Source organism: Macaca fascicularis, chromosome 15 (assembly GCF_037993035.2).
Source record: "Macaca fascicularis isolate 582-1 chromosome 15, T2T-MFA8v1.1".
In the NCBI taxonomy this organism is placed as follows: Eukaryota; Metazoa; Chordata; class Mammalia; order Primates; family Cercopithecidae; genus Macaca; species Macaca fascicularis.
The window spans coordinates 102575534-102593869 of NC_088389.1; the positions used below are offsets into that span (position 1 = coordinate 102575534).

General features: G+C 35.9%; 1 protein-coding gene across 6 annotated transcripts in view; it reads right to left on the bottom strand.

Annotated features, from left to right (window-relative positions):
• Window positions 1-219: 219 nt before the first annotated feature.
• The window catches only part of ABHD17B (abhydrolase domain containing 17B, depalmitoylase), a 47870-nt gene continuing 29753 nt past the window's right edge, over window positions 220-18336 (bottom strand). For all 6 annotated transcript variants that reach the window (XM_005581922.4, XM_065530699.2, XM_045373122.3 and 3 more), the window contains 3 exons: window positions 9386-9855; window positions 4869-5048; window positions 220-2098 (listed from right to left, as the gene is read on the bottom strand). In XM_005581922.4, the coding sequence (XP_005581979.2) occupies window positions 1879-2098; window positions 4869-5048; window positions 9386-9852 (867 nt within the window). In that variant the 5' untranslated portion in view covers window positions 9853-9855 and the 3' untranslated portion in view covers window positions 220-1878. The remainder of the gene's footprint in view (window positions 2099-4868; window positions 5049-9385; window positions 9856-18336) is intronic.

The following is an 18336-nucleotide window of genomic DNA, read 5'->3' on the forward strand; positions in this document are numbered from 1 at the left end:
AAGAAAACATTTAGCTAAGCCCTGGGTTGTATGCTGTACAAAGAAGAAACTGTATAGGTTACAAGACAATCTTGAGAAAGAAAGACCTCTCCAAAAGAAGTGATGATATAATTTTAAAAGTTTTCAAACTATGTCCTATAAAAACGAAGGGTAATTTTTTTCTTTTCACGCTTTCTAGTGTGGGCGTGGGGAGCATGGAAAAAGGCAAATAAGCACAGGTCAGTGGTATATTTGTTGTTTTACTGTTAATTTGACACATCTGAACCAAAGCATTCACAATACTTGATATACTTTGAAGAGAATCGTATACTATAGTCTTAGACATAACCACGGAACAAGCAGAACAATTAAAACTACATAAGGCCTTAAAATATATCCACAGTGTGTATTATTTCCATATTCATTCATTTACAAATTAGACTACATACCATTAATTTTTTTTTTTTATTTTTATTTTTCTTTCATTGTTTTATTCAGGCAGGGTTCATTCAAGGAAAGGCAACTTAGTTTTTGTATGTGTGAGCTTTATTGTTTTACTATATTGGTTAATATAAAAGTTATGAATTAAATGTATTCTTATCTCCTATACCCAGGAGTGAATCCATGAAATTCTCAGATAGTAATCCAAAACAACAGGTCCTATTTTTAAAAATAGCCAAAGTGGGCCAGGCGCGGTGGCTCATGCCTGTAATTCCAACACTTTGGGAGGCCGAGGAGGGCAGATCATGAGGTCAGGAGTTCGAGACCAGCCTGATCAACATGGCAAAACCCTGACTCTACTAAAAATACAAAAATTAGCCAGGCGTGGTGGCGGGCATCTGTAATCCCAGCTACTCGGGAGGCTGAGGCAGGAGAATCGCTTGAACCTGGGAGGCAGAGGTTGCAGTGAGCCAAGATTGCACCACTGCACTCCAGCCTCAGCGACAGAGCAAGACTCCGTCTCAAAAAATGAAAAAAAAAAAAAAAATAGCCAGTGAAAAGGGATCAGATAGCCACTCTGTTTGTGGTCTTTAAGATCAACTCATGGACTTTCAGGATTTCATACAATGAAGACTACTGCAATTCTATGAGACTATGAGATCAGTCAAAATTTAAAACATTGCATACAAAATCATTCTTGAAATCTCTAAATGCCTTTTAAATAACCAGCATGAAAATTTTAAGTAGATGCCTCACAGTACCAAACTTAGAAGTCAAAACTAGTTAAAATTCAGTGCTATCATGACTTCTCATTTACAAGGTAACTCATTGGTAAATTAACAGATGGCATAAAAATTAAGATTTACATCTTTTTTAAAGGATAAATGTATGTAATCAGAGTATAGAGAAAATTCAATGTATTTTACAATAAAATATCTTTAAACCTCTATCCCTGTACAACAGGGTTTAGGTTAATTCTAGTGAACTTGCATGGTTTTAAATCTCTTTTACAGTTCATTCTATTATGAGTACTTAAATTGCCTTAGATACATAGCTTTCTTCAAAAGAATATTACAGTTGTATTCCAGGATAAGATTTAGTACATTGAGATGTTTTAAAAATATTTATAAATTTGTTTCTAGTATGCAAAAGCATTTGGCAATACTTTTACAGCATTTGATTTTATAGAATTAAAATCTCATACAGTACTCATCTTGATGTTAAAAAAAAATTCACAGAAAAAATATAAATTACACAGCCTGACTGCATGGTACTGTTATTTCCAGTTCTTAGTTCTGGTAATTAAAACCTTCATTAAGTCTGTTAACAAATCATTACCTGTACATTTATGAAGGCAACTGACATGATTTGCAAACAAAACCTTCAGGTTTTATGTTAGTTACCAAAGAGTGCAGTTCAGCAAGAAAGGAAAACCCAGTAGCAAATTTACAGAATATTTTACAAATTTACCAGTTCCTGTGACACAAACTGTTTCAACCTTTCAAGATACTGTCCATACAGTTCCACATCATTGTGACCTGCTCCTTCAACCCAGAGAGGCTCCACAGGTCTTTGGCAACGTTCAAACAACGCGAGGCCATGTGAAAAGTCAATGACTTCGTCTTCAGTCCCATGAATTATTAATACTGGAGAGGTTATCTTAGAGATTTTGTCAATGCTGCAGGGAAAAAGGAAGGGGAAAAAATGCAATAAATTAACTATGTAAAGGAACATAAATATTCTTGTGCTGTATCAGACAGGTAATTCAAATATGAGAATTGTACGAATCAGTTCAGAAGGTAAGAACGTCTCTTGAATTTCCAGTAAGATTCAAAAATTGCCTTTTACATACTCCCTACCTTAAGATTATCTGAGGAAGTTATTTTCATGCACTTGTTTTGATGGTTTTGCTGGAATCACTCAATGCTCTCGTCACTCTACTGTACCTTTCTACAATGTTGACTTTTGGCACAGAGAAACTTAGGTGTCCAGAAGAGGAGAAAACTTAAGAACCATTTCAAGTATGCGCTAATTTCACTTTTTGCACTCACTATATTCTTTCTCCTAGTCTCCTACTAAAATGATAGCAAAATGTTTTATGTTTTTGTTCTTGTTTGAGGATAAAGATACAAAAACAAAGAGAATGTACTAAAATATAATAAAATGTTGGAGCTGGAAAGATTAATGTGTGAAATAATTTATCAAAAGGAGAGAAGAAAACACAATTTTAGGCAGATAGACCATAAAGTGATGAACGAAACCAATTTATACCACAGAATACCCCAGAAAGTTAAGGAATTACCATGGTGATGAAGGGGGTGACTGAAATATACAGGATTTTTTCAAAGTCTGTGTAAGAAAGTTAGCCTCCCCTTCCCAGTTCCTTTTGCCTATTCATATACCCGGAAACTGTCTGCCCCCAAGACTGGAATGTCTGTGGACTAAAAGACTCCCAGAGTTTAGAACAGAGGTATCATAGAGACAACGGACACATACACATTTACATACTGGCTACTATGAACCCATTTTCCCTATGTGGCTCCCAGAATGCTGGTAGTCAGGCCACTGTCCTCAAGGAGGGACTTTTAGAAAGAGCCTTCTTTGGAGATTATATCAGAGCAGCCCTTTAGTTGATCTGCTAAATCTTGATTGCCGGCTTATATGTAAGAGTAAAAAGTTGATCAGTTCCTTTACTTACATATAAGCAGGCAACCAAAAGTTATCAGACATGAGAGGAGAACACTTCAAATAACACAGGAATCAAAACAAACACTTTTTAAAAAAAAAACACTTGGCAACTTGGAGGAGACAGAAACTACACAGACAAACAATTCTTTTTAAGAATCCTTAGAGAAAGATATTATAAATAACATAAAATGAAAATGGAATTTTGACAAGGAAAAAACCATCAATGAAATAATCTAAGGCTGCATTTGGTAAGAATAAATACTTGGGTTTACTATCTGCTGTCAGAAAGAGGTTCAGAGGTAGAGGAATTAAAACTTGAATAAAAAAAAGAAATATATTATCTTTTTCAAACAGTTTATTTTTATTTTTTGAGACAGGGTCTTGCTCTGTCACCCAGGTTGAAGTGCAGTGGCACCATCTTGGTTCACTGCCATCTCTGTCTCCCAGGTTCAAGGGATTCTCATGCCTCAGCCTCCCGAGTAGCTGGGATTACAGGCGTGCATCACCACGCCTGGCTAATTTTTGTAATTTTAGTGGAGACAGGGTTTCACCATGTTGGCCAGGCTGGTCTCGAACTCCTGGCCTCAAGTGATCCACCCACCACGGCCTCTGAAAGTGCTGGGATTACAGGCGTGAGCCACTGTGCCTGGTCAAACAGTTTATTTTTAGTGTTGCTCTCTGTTGGTGCACCAGAAATGAAAGAGAGAGCTAGACAGAGATATAAGTTGGCAACAACACTGATATAGGGATACTCAGATACATCCCTATCATTTTTACCATTCAGCTAGACAGAGGCAGTGTAATGCCTATACCTACATTACCTGAAACAAAAATAAACCCAAAACAAAATAAAAACCCAAACACGCCCAGTTTGCCCTTGTGATAAGATCATGTGTTCACATACTTTCCCTACTAAAGTGATCCATTACTGGCTAGTGATGAAAATAATGTGTTTTTAAAATAATCTTTGCTATTCTTTATAAAGAACCATGTGATGACTTTGCCTTAGGCCCATCGGCCATTCACAAAAAAATCCTTTGTATTGTTGCCAATTGGAGAAAGGAAAGAAAACTAAAATTTGCCAGCTTATTTCTTGTCTTCTACTTCTTTGAGAAAAATAGTCCATTAATTTTTTCCAACTATGAAGAGTAGGTGGGAACTACCTCCTGTCTTGAAAAGCATGAAGGAAAAGTAGCTACTTTTCTTTCAAATACATCTAAGTATGTTGGCGGGTTTTGTGGCAGCAATACTTACTAATCTAGTTAATTTAAGATTCAACTTTTTTCAATTCACTTTTGTAAATTAGATATCATTAATCAGATATTTACTCATTTTAACCTCTACTTGTTTTTCTCTAACATCAAGTGTTTCACTGGATGGCACCATCCATTAGCACCTCAGGGCAGAAACATGGTAGTCATGTTCAAGTTTTTCTCTTTAGCATCCTACGTCCAAGTCTGACACTCAGTTCTGTCAAATCTTTCTTTCAAACTCATTCCCTTGTCTCCAATACTAGTGCCACCACCTGAGGTGTAAGGCCCTCAGCAATTTTCATCTGGATTACTACTCCTCAAACATTTCAGCCTTCTGACTGGTCACCAGCTAATACCCTCTTTACAAATTAATTTTTCATAATGTATATGTGCTAATATATGTAAAATAGAAACTTATGGTTGAGTGAACTATGTCATGAATACTTTAAATGATGAAAAAATTCCTAAGTTTCTTGGAATTGAACTATTTTGAATACTGCTACTTACTTTGGGAATGCATCAAAACAGTAGGTCTTCTTGGTGTCAGGAAAGGCAACTCGCATTCCCGAGGTCAGAGGAGAATGAAGAATAACAGCAGCACTCTCATATCGAGCAGCAAGATCCACAGACGGTACTGTCCCTATACTTTGGCCATATATAATCACATTTTCAGGGCGAATGCCATATCTACAAAGTTCAGGCGTTAAAAACAAAAAAGTTGGAGTGGTATGAAATGTTCCATCATTCCAAAGGATTTGATCTTAGAATAAGACAATGTCAACTAATCCATTTTTTAAACTTAAATTTCTTGGCTATTACTGTTATTTTTAACATTACAATAAAGTCTGTATCATCAGTTTATTTCATGTGTTTCTATTTCATCTTTTGGAAAAATAATTGCTGAGGTATTTTAAAATTTCAATCTTAAGAAATAAATTTATTAAATAATTTATTACACTGTAGTATTTCAACCTAGCATACTGTTGACTGAGCTTGGGGCATATCACTAATATTTTAATGAACTGATGTTGAATGAATAGGTCATATTTATTTTCTGTTCAATGTAAGAAAAATTATTTATTTCTCCACACATCAGGAGCAGCTCATTTTAATTTCCAAAACTGGTCATATTGATGAACTGTTACATATAGTTACAGTATGAAATGAATAAACTATATGTATGGTTTTAGTCAAGGGCAAATTATGATTTTATGATTTTTCTTAAAGTTTGTCTTTCCTTAGTTGTAGAAATGGACTAATGGTTGAAAAGATAAAAAAGAATTCCAAACACCACATGGTTCAGTTATTTATGAATAGACTTTATGCTAAAATCTCAAGGTACTATTTTAATCCCTTTAAAATGGCTGCAGGTTTAAATAGATGAAAACTCATTGACTCAATAAATATTTATTGGGTACCTAGTATGTTCAAGGAACTGCTTGCTACTTGTCTACAGTATAATCATCCCAAAAGTAAACTACTGCAAGTCCAAGTGCAGTGCTACCTGAGCTAATGAATGTGGGGTTCAAGGTTACAGTGACATTAAATACAGCTTTCCACTTAGAAGGCACACAGCAGTCACTCTGGCAGCTAAGACCACAACAGCTTCTTTTGGAAATCTTTTGCAAACGTAAAATATCTTTCTGAGAATCTGAATCTTCACCAGGAAAGAGGGAGGCAAACTGTCCCTGTGTTCTCTTCCAGGGGCATAATACTATTTCAACTATACAGGTAGTAACACAGGTCTCCCCACATAGTTTCTTCAAGTCAGGACTACACAAGCATTTGGAAAGGACACAGAAAGTGGGGCTCTGTCTACTCCAAATTGACTCTAAATATTAGCAAACTCAGAAAAGCTTTTTTCTTTACAACAGACCTAGTTGCACATATTTCAAATGAATGAAGAAATTAGGAGAATGAACATTTGCAGCATAACCACAATTCTTGAGGTTGCATTGTTGCTGTCAGTTGAATATCAGCATTGTTGGTGGCAATCATGAAATCTGGGCTATAGCTAGCAATGACAATGCTTGAGGATAGAGTTGCAGAGGTAGCTGACAATTAAGCATTAGGGGACTCACAAGAGTAACAACTGCCTAACAGTATGAGCTAGAAAGGAGTTTAGAGACCATTTAATATAGACTCCAGCTGCCTAATAAGCAGACCTTCAAAGTCACCAGTAGGTGACAGCTCTATAATTAGAACTCAGGTATACTGACTACCAGGTTCAGTGTTTTTTACCTCTGAAGCCCACAGATGAGGAGCTCAAGGACTTTGTGGGAAAGGTGCACAGTGAATGCCAGGCCCTGAGTTTCTTTTGGTCCATCAGAAGGTCAGAAATTGGAGTTATTACGGATATCCAATTTTCCCAAAAAGGACATCATTAAACAAATTTAAGTTTAAGTTTATTTAAGTTCATTATTTATTTTCTCTCTCCTGGTTACTTAAGTCCTAACTTTTAATCAGGTAAATAAAATAAAAGGCATGTCTTCTAATCACACACATTTCATTAGATGACAGAATTCCAGAACTGGAAAAGATCTTGGGGATCATTTAATTCAATCTCTTCATTAAACAGATGAGGAAACACAGGCTCAGAGAAGTTACATTTCCTAAAGTACCTATACTTATGAAACTCTTACAACTATATTTTGGGTTCAACATGAAAGAAAACAGAAGTCTAAAATTCTAAAATGTAAGTGCTAAAATAGTATGTGGGATTATCGGTGAAATCTGCCCATTCCTCATTAACACTGGCTATCAAATATGTTAAAAAAATTAATCAAGACTGAAAATCATTTTTGAAAGTTTTCTTCAAATTGATAAATGCCAAGATTAAAAAAAAAAACCAGTAAGTTGACCACTTAAAAAATGGGATTTTTTTCACAAAGACACAGAACACTGAACCCAATACTAACATGTTTTGTTTGAGTAAAGTGACCCTTTTTTGTTACTGGGAAGCACTAATAATGAAGGCTATCAGTTTTAACTTAGCACCCTTTAAAACTTCATTATTCCACTGAAGTTAAACTTTAAAAGTGTGAACTTTATCGCTCAATAAAGTTATTTTGTTTTAATTATAATACTTTCTTACAGTTATTATACGTTATTCAACTGGCTGGCTCTAAAAAGTGGGCACTCAGGTTTTGTTTTGTTTTAAGGCCTGATGTAACTCATATCAATATACCTAAAAAGATTTTTATTTAAAGCAGTTTTTAAATTTATCAATTAGACAATAATTTTACCAACCCCCATCAACTCTACCTACTACTTGCCATCTTTTTTTCCTTATTCCCCATATTTATGTTTTTATATAATTCCAATTGATTTTAAGAATCCCTTTTATGTAGAACTTTGCTATGAGAGCATAACTTTACTACATTTCTTTGGAGGGAAAAATAATTTTAAAGATTTTTTATATATCTTTAATATTATTAACTACTTCATTATTATTAAAATTGAGGAAATTCTTCCTGACTAAATCAAATCTTTAATATTTAAACATTAAATTAGAAAGAGTAAGTTTTCTTTATATCCTATAGGTTCAGTCAAAAACATTCTGGAAGTCAGATGTTTTATTTTCATATAATATAAAGAACAGCCTATATTAAGGTTATCTGTTTATTGTACACTAACCTGACTAATAATACACTGAAGTCTACCAAATTGTGATTTTTCAAGAAAAACGTTTAGGTATCTTGGCGACTAGAAAAGATTAATGCAATTTCTAGTTCCCCAAAAATGTATGCTGCTATATAATCAAAGAATAACTGAACAGTAAGAAAATTTTATTAAACAATTTATCATAACATTAATTTTTTTTTTTTTTTTTGAAACAGAGTCTCACTCTGTCACCTGGGCTGGAGTGCAGTGGTGTGATCTCGGCTCACTGCAACCTCCGCCTCCCGGGTTCAAGCGATTCTCCTGCCTCAGCTTCCCAAATAGCTGGGATTACAGGCACATGCCACTGCACCCAGCTAATTTTTGTATTTTTAGTAGAGACGGGGTTTCACCATCTTGGCCAGGCTAGTCTTGAACTCCTGACCTTGTGATCCACCTGCCTAGGCCTTCCAAAGTGCTGGGATTACAGGCATGAGCCACTGCGCCCAGACATTTTTGTATTTTTAGTAGAGATGGGGTTTCACCATGTTGGCCAGGCTGGTCTCAAATTCCTGACCTTGTGATTTGCCTGCCTTGGCTTCCCAAAGTGCTGGGACAACAGGCGTGAGCCACCGCACCCAGCCTAAAAAATTTTTTTAAACTTGATACCATCTCTCTCAATTTTAGCAATGAAGAATATAAAGTAAAATCTCATTTTTATAGAATGAATACTTGAAAGATAGTTCCAATAAGGTATCTTTAAGTTGTACCTCTCAAGAAGTAATCACATAAAATAATGCAAATCTTGGCTTAGGATTTTAATAGAAAGCAATCCAGCCTCATACTGTTGATGATAGATCAAGTGAATAATTAGCTAAGTCAGTATTTTCTCTCATTGCCTTGAAAGGCTGCAGCTTTGAATAAACATTTTTTTATATCACACTCCAATAAGAAAGCTTACAAAACGAAACATTTGTCACTGGATTTATTTATTTTTTTAACTTTTTAAGAGACGAGGTCTCACTCTGTCACTGAGGCTGGAGTGCAGTGGCACGATCATAGCTCACTGCAGCCTCAAACTCCTGGCCTCAAGTGATTCCCCTGCCTTAGCCTCTTAAGTAAAAACGACTACAGGCATGCACCATGGACATCCAGCTAAGGATTTAAGTGAAAAAAAAAAAAATCATACATATATACATGTATTAATGTAGACAAACCTGAAACTGTCTTTAAAAACTTTGCTTTGCTATTATGTGAAATTTAAAATTGCTGTCTAAAATATTAATTATTACAGGAACATAAAAGTAAACATAACCTCTATATAGCAGTTATGTATAATAAAAACAGCTTTTACTCTATTCTTACACATGGTATTTTTAGCTAACCACCACGAGTATGAAAAATAATTTCCAACTACAATTTACCTTGTCCTAAGAGCAAGCCAAGCAGCTTCAATGTCTGCATAGAGGTTCTTCTCTGTGGGTTTCCCGGAACTTGCACCATATCCAGAATAATCATATGAGAATATATTACAATTAATCCGTGATCCTAGTCCTATGTAAAAGCTGCTCATTTGACCAAGATCAACAGCATTTCCATGTGAGAAGAGTAAAGTGTATTTCGCATTGGGTGAGCAACGTACAAACATACAGGCAATTCTGTTGCCTTTACTGGTTCTAGTCATGAAACACTCAATAGCATCTTTTTCTCTAGAAGAATACTGCCAGTCTGCTCGTTCAGATAGATGTAAAGTCCAACGGCTTCCGCTTTCATCACACATCAGTGTGTAAGTTGGATCAGGTGGCAAAAATGCTAATTTTGAAGCAATTTTCCCTGGACAAGGTGGACAGCAGAAGAGGCAACATAGTTCACTAAATGAAAGATTATTCATGCTCTGAAAAACAAAAGGAGATAGTAAATATTTTAATAACTGAATGTAGATTCTACATTCTCATACAATAAAAAGTTAAAACAAAGACATGGGTAAATTTTATTGGTGGTTAATGACTATTACTATTTTAGGTATGATTCCAAACAGATTTTTGGCTTCTTTCTTTTCTTTTTTTGAGATGGAGTTTCGCTCTTGTTGCCCAGGCTGGAGTGCAATGGCACGATCTCAGCTCACCACAACCTCCGCCTCCCGGTTCAAGAGAATCTCCTGCCTCAGCCTCTGGAGTAGCTGGGATTACAGGCATGCACCACTACACCCGGTTAATTTTGTATTTTTAGTAGAGATAGGGGTTTCTCCATGTTGGTCATTCTCCATGTTGGTCAGGCTGGTCTTGAACTCCTGACCTCAGGTGATCCACCCATCTCGGCCTCCCAAAGTGCTGGGATTATAGGCGTGAGCCACCGCGCCTGGCCTTTGGCTTCTTTCTAGAAGTACTTTAAATCCTGGGGTGAGGCAAATATTCCTGACCAGCAGACAGACTCAAACACTATATGACAGGTTTCAAATAGCAGTGATTATTATCTCATTTAACAAAAATGTCAAAAATGATAAAGGTAATATTTGCCATTTCTTTACAAATAACACTGAAGGTATGACATATCTTTAGTGTAGTCTGTAGTTTCTATGTAACTCAGCAAAACTTCTCAGAACTTCATGGAGAAGCAAGGGATTTAGCATAAAGTGAATACATAATAATAGCATTTATGAAACTATTTGTCAGACATTGTGCCAAATGCTCTATGTGTATTACTTTGTTTAATTCTCAAAACAACTGTGTAAGTTGGCATGAGAAAGGAAACTTGCACAAGATGAGGCAGTGTTGGAGCCAGGATTTGACCCCAGGCTGTCACTACACTATGTTACTGGGCTATACTGACCTCACAGATTCAGAACACGCTCAGAATACTATCACTTTGGTCACAGTGCCAGTGGTCCAAATAACCTATAGAACATTAAAGTGTATGTTAAGTATGCATGCATGCATGTATGTATGTAATTACTGCCCAAACTAAAAAGGCTATAATATAAAGTTTATTGTGGAAAAAAGGTAAAATCTACTAAAGGTAAACTTTTCTAAATGTTTGGAAGAGAAAGAGTACAAAGTTTAAAGTTAGGAAGCTGGGGTAAAATCCTAACTCTACCACTTACCGTTTACCAGCTGTATGTCCTTGGGCAAACTATCTCTTTGACTCTCATTTTCTTCATAAGTAAACAAGGCCAATACCTACACTGAAGGACTTGGTTGTGAATATCAAATGTTGGTGTAGTGAAGGTCTATCATACAATGAGTGATGGGCATATCATCACACTTTAACTGACGGACAAAAAATTAATTAACACTTGTTTGTTCTATCAGTATTTCCTTCCATCTTGTCCTTTTTCAAACTCCTGTCTCTTTTTAGCAGAATTAGGCCATTGCTTAGTTCCAGGGAAAAGGCATTTAAAATCAACACCTTACAGGTTTGGTGGCATCCAATTTTCTCCAAAAAAAAAAAAAAAAAAAAAAAAAAAAACCTAAATATAAGAATAGGAAAAAAAAAAGTACATTATTATACCAAAAATGGGATGAAAACAACTCAAGAGAGTGACTAAATGGTTGAGAATATCTGGGGGAAAAAATGCCCTTTTCACTCACTAAAAATCGAATATATCCTATAAAGTTCAACATAAATGTGTTTATAAGCAGCAGCAGAAAAAAGCACAGGAAGAGAGAAACAAGGGTAGGTATAATAACATAAAAGGCAAGGGAATAATAAAAGGTGAGGGAAGGGCAGAAAAATATCTTGGATATTAGGAAATGCTTTAATTGCTTTCTACCTTTATTCCTTTTTAGCCTTCAAAATACTGCCTGAATAAGTTAATGGCTTACTCTGGTTGGAATAAGAAATAGGACAGAAATAACAACGAGGTGTCATCTGTCACCTTTAATTGAGGGCTTCCTGAAGTGTTGTGCTGAGAATGATTCTAAGGCATATGCAGGGCTTAGCCGCCCAATGATATGTGATAAATTAGTGATGTTTACTATAGACTTTGGCTACAAATTTACTATCCTGGTCAGGAGGATAAAGTGCCTGTTGAAAAAGATGGAAGTGAAGGGACTCAAAGGGTCTGTTACAGAGGAGGAAATGACCTGCAGAAAGATGATGAGGTACAAGGTATAATATCAATGCTATTTGTTTAGTATCAGTCTATGGTTATTTCTCAACCCCAATGACCTCATATACCATTGACTGCTGAGCCACAATAGCCTTTTTAAAAGCTTAGTAAGTAAATGGTACATATCTAGACTATAATCTTATAATTTATCTCTTAGCCAGAAAAACTTTTGTTGTTGTTTTTTGATTGTTTTTTGAGACGAAGTCTCACTCTATCGCCTAGGCAGGAGTGCAGTGGCGCGATCTTGGCTCACTGCAACCTCTGCCTCCCACGTTCAAGCGATTCTCCTGCCTCAGCCTCCCCAGTAGCTGGGATTACAGGCACACACCATCATGCCCAGCTAATTTTTGTATTTTTAGTAGAGATGGAGTTTCATGATGCTGGCCAGGCTGGTCTCGAACTCCTGACCTCAAATAATCTGCCTGCCTTGGCCGCCCAAACTGTTGGAATTACAGGCGTGAGCCACCGCACCTAGCAGAAAAGCTTTTATAAACTATAATAAACAACTTTTGAAATAAACCTGGCTGGTTGAACACATATAAGGCTGTGAAGAAGCTTCTGGGGATGAACACCAAAGGAAAGAAGCAGAAAGGAGAAAAACTGCAGTGCCAGGGTCTAGTTTAATGACAGCTTCACTTCCTTAATGCTGACAGAATGATTCCCTCTTCCACTGCCCAAAAGTCAGATAACTGGGGCTTATTTAATGACAACAGCTTGCAAATGATCACTTTCCAAAACAGGCCTGGTATAGGGCAGCGACACAGACCTACTCTCAAAATTTAATTGAATAATGTAAGTCTGAAAATTTTCACAAAAAGTATAAACAAAACAAACAAATCTACATTTTAGTATAGTGTGAGCAAGTTACTGAAGAAAAATATTTTATTCTGTAAAAAAAAATATATTTTATATATAATATATAATTATTTATAATACATTATATATTATATATTTTATATATTTACATATAAATTATATATATGTAAAACTGAAATAGCTTGTTAAACGTAGATAATTTCAAGTCCAACTTGTTCTTATAAAACTCATGTAGGGCCAGGCACAGTGGATTGCCTGAGCAGTAACAGCTGAAAAGCACATCAGTGAGCTAAAAGATCAGGCTGAGTAATTTACAAATATGGAATTTTTTGTGTGTGGGAATTAAGAGATAGAAAACAAGAAAATTTAATAGATAATAAGAAGTAGAAATATCACTAACTGTACTATAGAAGTTCCAGGAAAAAAATAAAGGAGAAAATAAAGATAAGACTATCCAAGAATTTCTCAGAATTAAAGGGGGAAAAACAGACTGAAACACCTCAAAGTGTACCAAAAAACAACAAACTACTTACAAATGAACAAGATCAGATGAACATATGACTTTCAAATATCAACACTGGAAGCCAAAAGACAATGAAGAGATAATTTTAAGCTAAAGAAGAAATCAAACTTTTAACCTAGTATTGTACACAGAACAAAAATACAGTTTTAATATGAGGATAAAGGTATCTGGGCTGGGTGTGGTGGCTCACTCCTGTAATCCCAGCACTTTGGGAGGCCAAGGTGGGAGGACCACTTAAGCAACATAGGAAAACATTGTTTCTATCAAAAAAAAAAAAAAAAAAAAAAGAGAGAGAGATCTGCAGGCCCACAAAAACTTGTAAGACTTAACCAAATCAAGTCTCTCTTTGAAAAACCCCAGCAAGGAGGAAAGGAGATAAATCCAAGGGAAGGCCAGGCACGGTGGCTCACACCTATAATCCCAACACTTTGGGAGGCCGAGATAGAAGGATTGCTTGAGCCCAGGGTTCAAAACCAGCCTGAGCAACATGGCAAAACTCCATCTCTATAAAAAATACAAAAATTAGCCGGGCATGGTAGTGTGTGCCTGTAGTCTCAGCTACTGGGGTGGCTGGAGTGGGAGGACTGCTTTGAGTCTGGGAGGTTGAGGCTGCAGTGAGCTGTGATTAAGCCACTACACTCCAGCCTGAGCTACAGAGTGAGAGCCTGTCTCAACAATAACAAGAAACAAAAAACCCCCAAACCCCAAGGGAATTCTATGAGATATCTGAGATATGAGAAATAAAGGAGAATAGTTAATACAATGTTTTTTGTACAAGTGAGCAATGGAAGCAAGGAGGGTGAAGACAACAAAGTATATCCCTAAAAATCCAGAATAAAAACTTTGGTGAATATGCATATGAAGAGGATTGACAAAAGAGGTACTATTTAAGAGGTAAAAATGTGCTGGGGTACCTGACTTGTTGAGAATGCTACTGATACTGATAAGCTTAAGACACAGAAGAAAAGCATGAATATAAGCATGACTCTTAATAAGTCAGACATAATCATCAGAAAAGTGATAGTGCAGGGCACATCTAAAGGAGTTATAATTATCCATTACAAAAATCTAGCTTTAAATATTAGTGTTCGACTTAAGGAGAGAGTAAGCACAAAGAAACAAGAAAAAGAAAATTAAAAACAGATATCAACACAACAAAGAACAAAAAGCAATGGAAAACCAACAGCTGATTTTAAGAAAAGGCTTCCACTACTACTAATAGCAGATAGTATTAACTGAACACTTACAAAGTGTCAGGCACTATTCTAAACACTTGTCACACATTAATCCTTTCAACAATCCTCTGCTGTAGGGACTATTACTACACCCATTTTGAAACAGAGAAAACAGAGGCACAGAAGAATTATATAAGTTGCCTAATGTCACAAATATGATCAATGGAACTGATATGTGACAGAATGACTATGTAACCCAAACTCATAACTATTGTTTTGTAGAAAGGGTACTCAGACAAGACTGATCACAAGAAAGAGATAAGCAAAATAAACAAAATAATGTACTAAAGGAAAAAGGACTTTGAGCTACAGACATAGTTTCTAGAAATGAAAGAATATCATGTGTCAATAAATAACCTAGACAAAATTCATGCATTTCTTAATATAAAAGTACAAAATTGGCACAAAGGCTAGGATATGCAAATAACCATGAGAACTTCAAATGGAAATTAAAGACCACCTTCATTTAAAATACTTTAAGTGAAGTTATTCCAGAAAATGAATGCTGCTCAACAATTGCTTTCTGAAGATATTATAACTTTACCCCAAAACTTAGAACTGTAAATAAAACTGTAAGTCCATTTCACTTTGAACATGCATGAAAAAAACCTTAAAAACTTTAAAAAAAAGAAACATGTAAAGTATATATAAATACAAAATACAAAATCAAACTGAAAGACAAGAATGATAAATCTTCCAATGTTAAACCAAAGTAATTCACATTAATGAACAAAAGAAAAAAAATCACATGGTTTTCTTAACAGATATACAGGGACAAAACAATATGTTTGGCAGATGATGTAATCACCTTGATAGAAAACCAAAAGAATCTGGAAAGTATTAAAACAAATGAAAATTCTCAGCAATTTTGGCAAATGCATGAACTTAGGGAAAGTTGGTACAGTTCAATGTTAGCTAGCATTAAACAACTAAAACTATAGTTAAAAAAATAATAAATAAGATCGCACCCACAACCAAAACAACTATCTACGAATTAATATAAAATAGAATGTAGAAAACCTTTATGCAGAAAAATTTTAAATAAGAACATTAAAAAATGGAAAGAATGACTTAATAGCATTGAGAATGTCAACTCTCCAAAAATGAAAATTTCAAGGTAATTCCCATCAAAATTCCAGCAGAAATTTGAGTAACTCAAAAGTGATTATAAAATTTACATAAAAGCATAAAGGTCTACAGAAAATAATAATAATTAAGAAAAAAGACTCCTCCACTTATAATCAAGAAAAACAAAATGCAGAGAATTCAAACGGGACCTCAAGGAACCCACAATAGCCAAATCAATCTTGAAAAGAAAAACTAAGTTGGAGGATTCACACTTTCCAATTTCAAAACTTATAATAAAAAGCAACAGTAATCAAGAGAGAATGGTATTGGCATAAGGGCAGACAAATATATCTAAGGAATAGAACTGAGAATCCAGAAATAAACCTGACATTTATGGTCAGCTGATTTTTGACAAGAGGGCCAAAACAATTCAACGGTGAAAGAAGTGTTTTCAACAAATGGTGCTAGGGCAACTTAATATCCACATGCAAAAGAATTAAATTTTACTCTTACTTCACACCAAATACAAAAACCAACTCAAAATGAGTCAAAGACTAAATGTAAGATCTAACTATGAAGTTCTCAGAAGAAAATATAGGCATAAATCTTTGTGACCTTGGGTTATAAAATGTTTCCTTAGAAAAGATACTGAAAGCACAAGTAACAAAGAAAAAAAAAATAGATAAATCAGACTCCAAAATTAAAAACTTTCATGTTTCAAAAGACACAAGGATAATGAAAAGACAACCTACTGAATGTAAGAAAATACAAATAACCTTTACAATTCAACAATAAAAGGACAGCCGGGTGCAGTGGCTCAAGCCTGTAATCCCAGCACTTTGGAAAGTTGAGGTGGGCAGATCACGAGGTTAGGAGATCCCTGCTAACATGGTGAAACCCTGCCTCTACTAAAAATACAAAAAATTAGCCGGGCATGGTGGCATGTGCCTGTATTCCCAGCTACTTGGGAGGCTGAGGCAGAAGAATCACTCGAACACGGGAGGCAGAGGTTGTAGTGAGCTGAGATCACGCCACTGTACTCCTGAGGAACGGAGCAAGACTCCGTCTCAAAAATAAATAAATAAATAAAAGGACAAACCAATTAATAAATAGGCAAAGGGATTTACAGACATTTCTCCAAAAGATATACAAATCGCCAATGGGCATGTGAAAAGATGCTTAACATCATCAGTTATTAAGGAAATGGAAATCAAAACCACAAAGAGATACAGCTTCATCTCCATTAAGATAGTTATAATCAAAAAGACGTAATAATAAAGGTTATCTAGCAGGTGGAGAAATTGGAACCCTCATACACTGCTGATGGGAAGAAAAATGGTACAGTCACATTAGAAAACAGTCTGATACTTCCTCAAAAACTTAAACAGAGTTGCCAATTGACAAAGCAATTCTACTCTCAAGAGAAAGGAAAACCCATGTCGACACAAAAACTTGTAAGTGCATGTGCAGCACTATTCACAATAGCTGAAAAATGTAAGCAATCTAAATGTTCACCAACTGATGAATGGATAAACAAAATGTAGGCCGGGCACAGAGGCTCACATCTGTAATTCCAGTACTTTGGGAGGCCAACGTGGGCGAATCACCTGAGTTCAGGAGTTCCAGATTAGCCTGGCCAACGTGGTGAAACCCTGTCTCTATTAAAAATACAAAAATTAGCTGGTGTGGTGGTGCATGCCTATAATCACAGCTACTTGGGAGGCTGAGACGGGAGAATTGCTTGAACTCAGGAGGTGGAGGTTGCAGTGAGCTGAGATCGAGCCACTGCACTCCAGCCTGGGCAAAAGAGTTGAGATTCCATTTCAAAAAAAAGAAAACAAAAACAAAACAAAATGTAGTATATATACCCATAAAAATGGAATACTATTTGGCAATAAAAACAAAATACTGATGCATGCTACAATATGAACTTTCAAAACACTCTGCTACATGAAAGGGGCCAGCCATAAAAGAGCTTTTTTTCCCCCTTTTCTTTTCTTTTCTAAGAAAACAGGCTCTCTTTTTGTCACCCAGGCTGGTGTGCACTAGTGTGACTAAAGCTCACTGTAATCTCCCAAACTCCTGCACTTAAGTGATCCTCCCACCTTCGCCTTGCAAGTAGCTAGGACTACAGGCATGCATCACCACACACGGGTAATTTTTAAAATTTTTGTAGAGATGGTTCTTAGTAGGTTGTCCAGGCTGATCTCTAACTCCTGACCTTGAGCATCCTCCTCCTCAGCCTCCCAACATGTAGGGATTACAGGCAGCCACCATGCCTGGCCCACAAAAGACCATTTATCGTATGGTTCCATTTATACAAAATGTCCCTAATAGGCAAACCTATGGAGACAGAGGGTAGATTAGTGGTTGCCTGGGGATAAGGAGAACAGGAGGGATGGAGAACAATAGCTAAAAGGTAACAGGTTTCTTTCTGGGGTAATGAAAATGTTCTGAAATTGATTTGGGTGACTGTTGCACAATTCTGTGGATATATATATTAAAAACATTGTCAGGCGTGGTGGTTTACACCAGTAATCCCAGCACTTTGGGAGGCTGATGTGGGCAGATCACGAGGTCAGGATCAGCATGACCAACATGGTGAAACCCCATCTCTATTAAAAA